Below are 12,298 nucleotides of genomic sequence, written 5' to 3'. Positions count from 1 at the left end.
ATAGACCCCTTACATGAGGGCACAAGCCGCACACCCCTTTCAGAGCTCTGAGGTCCTAAAACAGTGTTACTTTCGTGGGTAGTAGAAGGGCGAGCTAAGCGAGAGTAAGCACTGGAAGAGGGTACCCCTCCTGGACTGAAGAGGTGAGGGTTTTCCCAGGAATTATTATCTGAAGAGGAGATGGAAAGGATAGCCACCATTTTGGTAAATGTTTGCAGAATATTAACAAAACTGATACTTAGATACTAAAGTTGTCTCAGGCTACATTTTACCAGTCACTAAGTTATTAAAATCTTTAAAAAGAAAAAAAACAAAACTACTACCATAGTTTGGAAAGTGTTTACTTAAAATTATCATGTTGACTCATGTTTGACGTTAAAATAGTTTAAATAATCAGTTTTAAATATGTATCCAGTTGTGGATGCCTCTTATCTGATGAGTTCATCTCCTCCGCAGTTTCGGTGTCTGAACTGCTCAGCTTCGCAAGTCTGCTCTCAGGATGGCCCTTTGTATCAGGTAAGAGGCACTCACGACTGTACATATGCCCCTCCTGATGCCCGCCAAGATGGTGACTGCTTTCATCCCAAACCCGAGTTTCTGAGACCTGTAACTGCAAAACTAATACTTGAGCTACAGAACTTCATTTTTCAACTTGTGTCCCCAAAGTTTCCCATTATTTTAGTTCTCTTGCATTTATCTATCTAATTTCACTGAACTAAAAATGAAATTATAAATGTTAAGGCCATTATTTATGAGTCCGAATTTAATAATTACTAGTTTCAGCCCTTGAGAAATCTGCTGCATATTGGATCTCTGCTCCATGCTCGACCCTTCTTTGTAGAAGTTTTTGCGTGTGTTTTTTTTAATCGGTCAGTCACCCACAAGTGGAAAATAAAATGCCAGATGAGGTGAAGGTCCGTAACAGCAACGGGCCCGACAGAACCGCGAGCTTGCCGACTCGGCCCTGCCCTGAGCGCTTTACTCGGGTTATTACCTCTTTTAATGGAGAAATGAGTGTGGACTAATTTTAAAATGCACTGAGAAAAACTTCCCTCAGATCCATTTTCCAGTCACCTAATAAAAGTACAGTTTAATTGGGATGATAAATTGTAGTGATGCTTCTGCCCTTAACTATAACATACATACGTGGTTTTTTGCTTTCACTCTTGGCACTGGTGTCAGTTTCCTTAGAAATAAAGATGTTCATAAACTCTGATCTAAAGTATTAGAGAACAACTGGAGTAAGATCAGATTTTTAAAAATCCTCACAAATTCCCTCTTCTTTCTTCAACACTTCATTATGGATTTTAGTCCCGTCACAGAATTGAACTTATAATAATAAGATGTACATTTAGCCAAAATTCAGCTAGAGATTTTCAGGGGAAAAAGTGACCACTTTTTTATTTCGAGAACACATTATGTATATAGCTTTATACTATTTAATTTTTAAATTTAAAAAAATTTTTAAAGTCCATGAAATGGACAGTTTTCTAGCAAACTACCAGTGGACTAAAATTTACCCATGAAGAAAGAAAATTTGAATCACTAAGTCATGAAAGAAAATAATAATTAAAGACTTACTTCCTCAAAGGATACCTAAATGTGGTCATGCTCTCTCCAATTTTCAAGCAACAGATTATTCCCATTCTAAATTGTTTTAAATTATTGAAAAAGGTGGAATTCTTCCAAATTCATTTTACAAAAGTAACATAATCATGATACCAAAAAATGATAGACACCTCCAACTAGAAAACGAGTATCAATCTCATTTTGAATACAAAGATAATAAATAATATACTAAAATCTTACACTAAAAGAACAATAAACCAAGACCAAATAGTATTTTTATCAGAAATGCAAGAATGGCTTAGTATTGGGGCAGAGAAGTAATATATATTAAATAGTAGAAACACATTTTGGTTTTTTTTTTTTTTTTTAGAAACACATTTTGTGCACACGAACACACAAAGTCAAATCAGAACCATCAGTAGGTACTGAAAAGGCATTTGATCAAATTCACTATTAAGTCCCAATTTTTCCTACCAACTTATTTTGAAAATTTTCCAAAAAACAAAAAAAAAAATAATACAAAGGAATATCCTTTACTTTTGCTTAGATTTTTACCAATTAACATTTTGCTACATTTTCTGACCCCCCCGTTCCTTCTCTTCCCTTCTCCTTATCTTATTAATTTCTTTATAATTCTATTGTTTCTTTATGAAACCATTTGAAAGTAAATTGCAAGTATCGTGACAGTTGACCATTAAATATTTCAGCATATATTTTCTAAGATCAAAGACTTCCTCATAAATAACCAAAATACCACTTCACACACAAGAAATTTAAATAGTATATGAGATATTACAGAGTTCTCCTTTTTCCCCATAATTAAATTAGGGTTTGATGTAGTTCCGAGCACACTTTTACCAGGTTCTTGTTTAACTTAACAGAATCAGTCACCCTAAAGTTCACCAGGAAGTATAAACCAGTGCTTCTGGTCAGTCACATTTTTCAGTGAGTAATCAGGGGGCACGTGCACTGCCACATGCTGAAATGTATCTTAAAGCTGAAGTAATTAAAATAAAGCTGAAGACTTAAACACAGACATATGAATAAAAAAAATAGCTCAGGAACAGACTGTCTAGTATGTATGAATCTGTAAAGAGAGTATTTCAAGTTAGTGGAAGAAAAATGATTCATTTAGCAAATACTGACTGAGCACTTAACTATGCAGTGGGCACTCTTGTAGGCCCTGGGGACACAGAAGTAAAAAGGAGCAAAATTCTTCTTCCTCATAGAGCTTATGCTCTAATAATGGTAACAGATGAAAAATAAATGAGTAAAATTTGTAGTGTTAAAAGAAAAATTAAAGAGACTATTTTAGATAAGATAGCCAAGGGAAGACTTCTTTAAGGTGGTGATTCTTGATCAAAAGGAAGTGAGAGAACTAGCCATGTGTGTATCTGGGGTAGGGTGCTTCGGATGAAGGGAACACAGTGGAAAGATCCGGAGACGTGGTTATGTCTGGTTGCTTGAGGGTTGCATGGAGGCCAGTGAGGCAGGACCAGGGACAGTGGTTGGTAGTTGGCTGGGGTAATCAGTGAACTCAGAGTATAGATGTGGGGGGTAGGGTGTGATCTAATAGGTTTGTTTCCAATAAATTTTTGGTGGTAGGGATGAAGATTTAGTCCATACCTCACATTCCAGGAGATTTTCATGGCTTAAAGTGGTAAATATTAAAATTGATACCATCAAAGATCAGGAAGAAATATAGTTGAATAGTCTCAGAATGGGGATGGCCTTTCTCATTTTACATATAAGAGGAAACAAAGACAAACCAAGTTGACTGTTAATATTGAAAAGTACATGGCAAAAATACCATAACTGAGGAAATATTTGCATATAGGACAGAAAGATTTAATGTCCTTAATCCATGAAGAATTCATACAAATCTGTAAGAGTTCACCTTTCCTTAGAAAAATGAACAAAAAAAACAAAATGAACAAAAGACATGCTTAGGGAAGTCACAAAAGAAGGAAACAAAACTGACTTATCAGCATACAAAAATGGTTAATTTCTTTAGAAGAAATAAAATACTATTTTATGCTTATTAAATTGCCATATTAGGAGAGAAGAAAGGATAGTACTCATTATTGATGAGGCCATTGAAGAATGAGCACTCATATTTCTTTTGGAAATATAAAGATAGAATAACTTTTTTGAAGCCCAGTGTGACAGTATTTATCAAAAAGCCTTTAAAAATGTGTATGCTGTTTGAACTAGTAGTTGCACATCTAGGAACCAGCCCTCATTATTGGGTCAAGATTAATTTATAATTGAAAAAAAAAGGAATAAACTAAAACATATGACAAAAGGATATTTATTGATAACTTATAATTCTTTTCTGTAAAAGCATTATATTCATCTTTTAAAAATATCATATAGGATATTAAATAGTATAGAAATAAGTCATGAAATTTTCTAATGGAAATTAAAATTTTACATGGATAAAATTATTTTCCAAACAATATGTGTAGCATGATTACAGTCTTGAAAAAAAATACATACATAGACAAAAAGACTAGAAGGATATACACTAAGATAATTCTGGTAGTTACCTTTGAATGGTGGTATTTAAATGATATTGCTTTTTCCTTGGTGCTTTTCTTTATTTTCCAAATCTATCACATTACTTTTATGATAAAGATTTTTTAGAAAAGTAGTCCATCAGTGAAGGTCAGCATTATTTTCTAAAGTTTTCACAATTGAAATATATACTGTGGAAGTATCTGTGTTTTATTTTAGTGCATGATGAGACTGAGGACGAGCAAGCCTACAAGTAGGTCCATTCAGAACAGTCACTGAACGCTATGGGGGGCGTGATGGGCCATATTTCATGATAGTACGTGCAGAGCGCCATTTTACTTCAGAAAGCAAACTGAAATACAACTAGAACTTAAAGTATGTCTTAACAGTTCCCAGCATTTTAAAACATTTCAATAAAATTAAACTTCATGTGTCATCATAAAACAAACACAAATGGTTGCTTGGAGAAAACAAAACCAACTGGTTTTCAGCCATAACCAGAAGATCCCGACCACTGACAACCAAGCCATTTTACTTCCCTTTCTACCTTCATCCCAGTAGACTTGGTGGTGGATTCTTCTATATATTAGAAAGGGATTCTAGAACAGATGACTTAAATATTTGCCACAAGTATGCAGATTCAACAGTCCAGAATGGAGAGCACAGCTGGGAAAATTGTCGTGACGGAGGGCAAGCGGCCACTTGGGCCAGGAAGAATGGGAAGTAGCGAAGTTAGGGTAGGATGTCTGGGCAGCAGGCACCACATCTGGTGGAGCTTCAGAAAACCCAGGGAGTTTTTTTTTATAAAATGCAGATTCCTGTGCCACTTCCAGACACTCTTGTTCAGAAGGAACAAAGTTTAAATAAAAACAAACAGAATTTAAGCCAAAATAGATTTAGACCATGGAAATCTTAAGAGACTGTGACTTTTACTCCAGCCCTCAGGACTCCTGGTGGCATCACCTTACGTCCTCAGCTGGAAAGGGCAAGACCTAGAAATTTTCATTCCCATCCTCCAGTCCCATCCTGAGCTAAATAGGAAAAGACTCCAACGACGAGTCTTCTCAGTGTATAACATAGCTATGATAAGTACAGAAATGGTCATTTTTAGGATTATAGAACCTCGGTCCATCTCTCCCACCGATATGAAAAAGTACACGATTTTCTGTCCTGGAGTTTTATGTTCACCTACATGGAGATGAAGGGGAACCGTCAGTGACAGTCTCCGCACTTTCTTGGTTTCGTAAAAGTTGCTCCTCGAAATTGCATTTAAAAGGGAGTCTGCAGCTTTCAGAAAAGGAAAACCATTGGTTCTCCAGACCGTTCTGACTCTGTGATGTTTAGGTTCTAAATGATACGGTCAAACCGCGGGGAGAAACAGAGACAGAGAGGGCCGTGTGGCCCGTGCCCCTTGTGGGCAGGAAGCACTTCCGTCTCCTGTGTGGTGACGCAGCATACCTTTTCCAGAGTCAGAGCAACCAAGGACCACCCGCACCTTTCAGTTGCAGACGAGCCCACCGTGAATATACTATCAACTGACCATTGAAAGGAGGTAGCAACCTTAAATGTTCACGTAACAGCTACTCGTTTTTCATTTTTTTAAGGACCATTAAAGTTTAAATGTTAAAAAGAAAAAGGTGTCAAACTTAACTTTAAAAAAAAATGTGATTTGTGAAAACTACCCCAGTTTCATGGATTCCTATCAAGAGGTCTGTTATCGTGTGACTCAGTGGGCTGTCACAGACAGCAGCTCGGGATGGAATCCAGCCCCACAAGGTTAACGATTGACGGCATGAACGCCTTTACGCAGAGTCCAGAGCCTTCGGTCCTCCCCTGGCCCTGCCCCTCCCTAAGTGTCAATTAGTACGGTTCATATACCCACATCAGTGTGATATCGCTGAGCCTTTGAACTTGACCTTTGTTACATAGAACAGAAAACTTGACTGATTCTGAAAAAATGGCAATTTAAAAATAATGTTAATGATAACTAGTCTTTATCATAATCCCTAGTACCAGGAAATACTGTAAAGTATAACCCTGCATTCTAAAAATCTTTTATATATAATCTTTATTGTTTTCATATAAACACAGTCTTATTCATCATCATGTTTTTATTTTATAGTCCTACCCCATGGTATTGCAGTATCGACCAAGAATTGATTTCGGTTAGACCAAGGGGCCTAGATCCCACTGAGATGAATCCTGCACTTTGTTTACTCATCAACAGATCGCACAGTGAACGGTGTGTGGACGAGAGGGACACAACCAGATTTTCAGCATGCAAATAAGGCCATTGTCTGTCTCTAAATTGTCAGTTGCATTTATGTTGTTTCTATTAAGAGTGAACCAAGTGCCATTCTGCTCCTGAACCGTCTGCATAAGGTGTCTGTGCCGTCTCAGTGTGCGGTACTAGTCAGGGTGGAAATCAGCCAGGCGTGCAGCCGTGATTCAGCCTCCCGCCTATCTCGCTTGCCTGTTCCGAGACTGTTCTGATGTTTGATTACACTAGTACTATGACTCAATCTGTGTGGTGTTGCAGTTTTCACATACTTAATATTTTATTAATTTTTGTTTAAATAGACTACTGTACAAGAAATAATTAATGTATCAAAGTTATTTTGTATGGGAAAGTATTTAGAAGAGTGGTTTTGAGCCACTGTCCTGTTCTCAGTAAGCTTTTTGTGTGCGAAATTGTTCACTCTTGAGTGTGCAAGTCTTTGGGGAAGAATTCCAATTATTCTTATCATTAGAGCACATTATAGCTGTAGACATGTAAGTCCTCCGGCTGTGTAGTCTACCAGATGCACAAGGAGGGCGTCGTAGCCCTCCCAGTTGAAAATGTGTGTGATTTCGTGGAGACCTGAAGTTCAGTTCACAACCATTCGAGATGTGGACAGCTGGTCACATTTACTCTAACAAAATTAATGCGTCAGTAAGGTCAGTCTTTCATAGGCCTGATGACAAGCAGGTGCTGCTTCACGAAACGTCACTGTGTAGCCCGTTTTATGTATGCGTCCTTATGTCGTGGCTCCCATTTAACGAGTACAGTGTCTCTCTTTTTAAGTTGGCCTTAGGTGTGTGTCATTGTGGCATGCAGAGGGTTATGATGATTTTAAATATTAGGATTTCTAGAGCAGATAACATTAGCTATTTTATGGATTTCAGAAGTCTCAAGGCAATTATCAATTAAAACTGTTAGTTACCTATCACATTTCCAACCATATGCATTAACTAGAATAAATGCAGTGTAGTAGGTAAATATGCTATAACCAAAATCAATGGTTTGAGGATATTTCATTTTAGGTCCTGTAGTAATCCGGGGGAAATGGGATTCTGCTTTTAGACATAAATTCATTAAGGTCATGGCTGTGATAATGTCCTTGATTTTGCAATTTTGTTAAGTCTTCCATTCATTTTGGGATTAGTTTGCAAGTCAAAGAAAGTCTTGTTACCTTAAATTATATGAAGAACTTCATTTTAAACCTTTTAAACTTGCAGTTGTTTTCAAAAAACTTCTTTGGAAATTAAGTTTTATTAATTGCTTCAAAATAAACAAGTTAACCTCTGAAACTTAGGAAAAATCTTGGAAGTTAGGAAAACTGTTCTAGAAATCTGACATGAGCACAATCTGTGTGTTACACACATAGTTTTTATATTGTATGCAGTGTAGGTGTGCTACATTTTCCAGTAGAATGTATCACGGATTAATGCCTTCTGAATCTCAAAATGCTTCTTAGAAATAACATTGTACAACTCTAAAAACATACAAAAATACAGCTAAATCTTGATGCATTTCACAACATAAAAGGCTGCAACTTCATGATTATCTCTTCCATGTGTCTTTGTTTCAAGTTAGAGTGTCTGTATTAAAGTCTTCTTTTGTTTCTGTTTTGACTTTTGTGAAAAAGGTTATGGCAATGCTTTCTGAATTTCATTTTGTTGGATTGTGTTTGTGCCTGGAAGGACTCACAAGCAGAATTTCAAAGGCAGAGTTTTGTTAACTCTTTAAAAATGGTTAGAACAGACCATTACACTCAACCAAAAACAGAATTTACTCTCATCTACAGAAATTATTTTGCTGTGCTGTGAATTCCAATTCCCCGACATCCCTAAGAAATTTTAAAATGATGAATCTGTCACATCTAGGTCAGTGATTAAAATAGTGTTTTACATATGGAAGTTAATTAACTCAAAATGAACTGAGAGTGCATTTTAAAAACCACAAATGAGACCTGCATGTTACTGGGTCCCCAGCCAAAACTACAGCCGTAAATGAGTTTTGCATACCTGATCTCTTTAAATTTGGCCTGTTGCTGCCTCATCTCATGTAATTTCATTCTTTTCCAAGGGAATATATAGGAAGCAATTATGGGATTGAGAATAGTTTTATATAAAATTCCTTTATTCAATGTTAACATTTTTACTGAAATGCAATGGAATATGTGCCAAAACATGTGAAAGAAAACCTTACATAAAGAAGGGCATCAGTTACCGGTTAGGGAAAGGTACACATTTTATGATGGTCCTGAGTAATACAGTGTTACTATTAAGAACCATAGACTTCTTCGACCAACCTCTTTTGGTATATTCAACTATGATTTTCTAAGTATGGGACTACTTTCATGTCTAGCAATACACTAATTAACCCCTAAGTCAGATTGTGGAATTTCCAAGAAACCAGATCCAGAAAAAATAAATATACAGGCAACTTTTGTGGTTAGTTTTATAAGTTTAGGGTGCTAATAAAACTCTTTATATAAATAACCTGTAGAAATAAGCATCTGAATCTGCAAAATTGGGGAATCAAACTAATTTTTTTTAATCTGTTGTTTCTTAAGCAAAGAACCGAAAGAACTTTACTTCCGTAAAAGATTTTGTCATCTGTTTTCTCTGCCTTAGAGATCAGAGATGCAAGAGGGTCAGGAACCTGGGCTATAAAGAAGGACTGTGGTCCACAGATACCACGTTAGCTGGAGTGATCACATCCGTTAATAGAAAAATCAGAATATCGCTTTTTCTCTAGATTAACAAAACACTTTTAAGAAGTATAAGAAAATAAAGTCTCATTGATGAGGAAATATAAGGTCATTCAGTCTGGTACAGGTACCTTGGGTAAGGTCTTTTACTTTTCTTAAAGTATATTATTTCTTTATTCATTGGAAATATGTCCCATACGAATATGCCACATTTTATAAATGTAATGAGTTTGCTCAACTACATTATACACTCAAATTTAATCTAAATTTAAATGACTCTTTAAGGGGAAAAAAGTGGGTTATATAATATTGTCAACTGTTTAGCTTTATTGAAATATTTAAGAGAAAGTGCCTCATTGCTAAAGTGCATTTCTGTTTAGATTTATTGCATAAATTTTGAGTTATCTGTACCTGTCTCTTATGAATGGTTTTGTATCTAACTAGGCACTCATAAGTTAAGAGTAATCTCTTTTTGAAAGATTTTCATAAGAAATAGAGATCACCAAAGACATTCTGCTGTTCATTAATAACCATGGTAAGAGAGACAGTTTTAACAGTTTGGAGGTTGGAATCTTCTAGGTTGCAAATTAATTTTATATAGTTAGTAACGCAATAACCTTGAGTAACTGCTAAAATATCACCAAAGAAAGGCTTTAAACTGAATTTTTGTGATGAGATCAATCAAATGTAGGTTTTTCTTGCAATAATCAGAGCACACGTCCTTTCAAATATGTCCCTGTTTTTCCAGCACCACTCGATAGGTTTTAGAAAATCCTCAAAGGTGAGAAAGAGATAAACACCACAATTGGCTTCCCCCTGGATGCAAGGGGGAGTAATACATCCTTTGAAAAGAAAACTAAAATGGGGATTTTAAATTCTAATTTGAGAAGCTCTTTAATCCATTTCATGGAGGCCATATAAACTAAAATTATGCTTATTTAGTTCCTGGGTTCTTAATAACATAAGAAATTTTACTAAAGGCAGACTTTGGTAGAAGTGCTGACCATGCTTACGTGTATAGAAAAATAGTACATTCTATTGGACTTACCTAAGTAAATGTTTTTGTTTTTTTTTTTTTGTATTCAGAAGCAAATTTTTCATAAAGGACTATTTTGTTTTAAAGTAACTCTTTGTCCTGTTTCTCAGTAATTATTGTGATTAGAATTTAGCCACGCAGCCAAACTTGGCAGAAGGGGCCCAGATTGAGAGCATATGCATCAAGTGAAGCATTCCCCCTCCCCCCCATTCTCCTTGGGACGGACGCTGGGGCCACCTTGAAGGTAAAGCCTCACATGGTGCGGTCTCTCTGATAGACCACTGGACAGACCTCCTTGGAGGCACTCTGTTTCATACTTTGGTTTATCATAAGGAATCTTCCAGCAGGCTAAGCTTTAGGACCAGTAAGATGTTGGTTGTAGGAACTGCAAAAATGAATGAGTTTGCCGTAACTTTAGTGTTTTGGATTAGAAACAAACATGAAAATGCTCTTAATACTTTGAGATACATATCCCTGCAGTAAGGAACGTAACATGTCTGCCAGATCTGGTCTATGAAAACCTGAAAAATATTAAATATACTAGAGACTCAGAAACCCCTTTGAAAGCACAAAATAACCAATCAATTCTGGATTTACTTGATACACCTAGTTCTACGTGTAGTATTTTGATGGAAAAACATCAGATTGGCAGTTCATTAAGATGTATTTAAATATACATAACAAGGTTTTCATGGTTTTCTTTTTCTTAAAGCAAAGGCATTCTCCCAATTTAAAATGATTCTCTTCCTCGTGTAAAGTAGTCTTCACAAACAGTGTGCTTACTCACTATCCTTTGCAAATAGAATTTGCAAATAGAATTAAAATGCCTGAGCACTTCCTTTTCAGAAAGTTATGAAATTAAACTTAAATATAATTTATTTGAAATGCTCATTCAAATGTGTGTACTCATTGTGCCCCCTTTTCTAGGATTCAATCCTGAGACATTGTTCAGAAATGCCTTTTAGTTTTAATTATCTTTAAACAGAGAATCAAGTAAAACAGAGGTGTTAAAATACCAGGTCTAGTTTTCTTCCATCTTTCAGAGCTTCATGGAGTAAGAAACTAATTTAGAACAAATGAAGATTAAGTATGTCTGGGCAATGTAGAGATAGTAAAGAGATCATCTACTCCTAGACTTCCCCTCAGTCCACTGGAGCAAAAGTTCTACACATTAGAAACGTCATAGGATCAGCCTAACATTTTGGGGGGTCGGTTTTCTTTTGCTGTATTTTTTAGAATGGGGATGGGGGCCTAAGTGTCCTTACGAAGGTGTGGCCCACGACAAGAGCTTGTGGGAGAGCGCCAGCCGTCCGCAGCTTCCTGCATCTGGCAACACAACAGCAAGCACCAGTTTTTAATAGAGTAGCCCTCACGTGACATAACCATCCTAGAATATGTTGTACAGTTACATTGCTAATTTTCCTTTGAAATATAAAGTATTTTAAGCTTTTTTTGTCAAAAGTGGTAACATCTTAATACAAATAAAAACCTTTTTGTGGTTGTAAGATTTAGCTTATAAATCATTCAAATTGAAGTGAAAGATTACCAGGTCATTGTTAATGACTTAGTCTATTAAGAATATATGTATTTTTGTAAAGGAAAAGCACTTGTAGATATTTAATCAGTACAAGATATATGTCTGTTCTGCAGAAATAAAATGCTGCTTAGAGATTCTCTTTAAATATTTTTTATTTTTGTGCTCAAATGTATTTTCTGTTGATCTATGGAATGTTCTGTATAAAAGCTGTATGGTTGTACTGTTGGGCTAGATTCTTTTGTTTTTTAAAATCTGGACTTAGCCAAGTATATTTGACCATGTTAAAAATAGTATCTTTGTTATTAAATTTTTGATTGCATAATTTATTGTTGTCTGTCATCCTTAATATTAGTCATAGATTGCAGCCTCTATCAATTTCTACTGTAGCAAATTTTATTAAAAGCTGATGAGTATTTGAGATCATGGATACACTCTCAGGATTCTTGAGCTATTTAGTTTGAAGACGGTAGGCTGCCCCTCAAGGGATACTTGAGGTCTGCACCCACACATACACTTTAGAACAGTCTCCTATTTTGTTAGCGTAATCGAATCCAAATAACCCTTGGAAAGAAACTGAGTATCAAAGAAAGGCCCAAGTGAATTGAAAGACAGACTTTCTTCAGCCAGTTAGAGAATAGTTTTGTTTCATTAACACCCCTGTGT

General features: G+C 35.9%; 1 protein-coding gene across 7 annotated transcripts in view; it reads left to right on the top strand.

The window, feature by feature from the left end:
- The window catches only part of PCGF5 (polycomb group ring finger 5), a 118,566-nt gene extending 106,609 nt beyond the window's left edge, over window positions 1–11,957 (top strand). For 2 of the 7 annotated variants that reach the window (XM_026481641.4, XM_048218746.2), the window contains exons 9-10: window positions 457–516; window positions 6,209–11,957. In XM_026481641.4, the coding sequence (XP_026337426.1) occupies window positions 457–516; window positions 6,209–6,256 (108 nt within the window). In that variant the 3' untranslated portion in view covers window positions 6,257–11,957. Of the gene's footprint in view, window positions 1–456; window positions 3,500–5,553; window positions 6,132–6,208 lie in introns of those variants that run through there. The other 5 variants (XM_026481643.4, XM_048218747.2, XM_057308232.1 and 2 more) reach the window with 3 other exon arrangements.
- The last annotated feature ends 341 nt before the right edge of the window (window positions 11,958–12,298 follow it).

This window comes from Ursus arctos, unplaced genomic scaffold (assembly GCF_023065955.2).
Source record: "Ursus arctos isolate Adak ecotype North America unplaced genomic scaffold, UrsArc2.0 scaffold_7, whole genome shotgun sequence".
Taxonomy (NCBI): domain Eukaryota; kingdom Metazoa; phylum Chordata; class Mammalia; order Carnivora; family Ursidae; genus Ursus; species Ursus arctos.
This window is presented reverse-complemented; position numbering and strand designations above follow the sequence as displayed.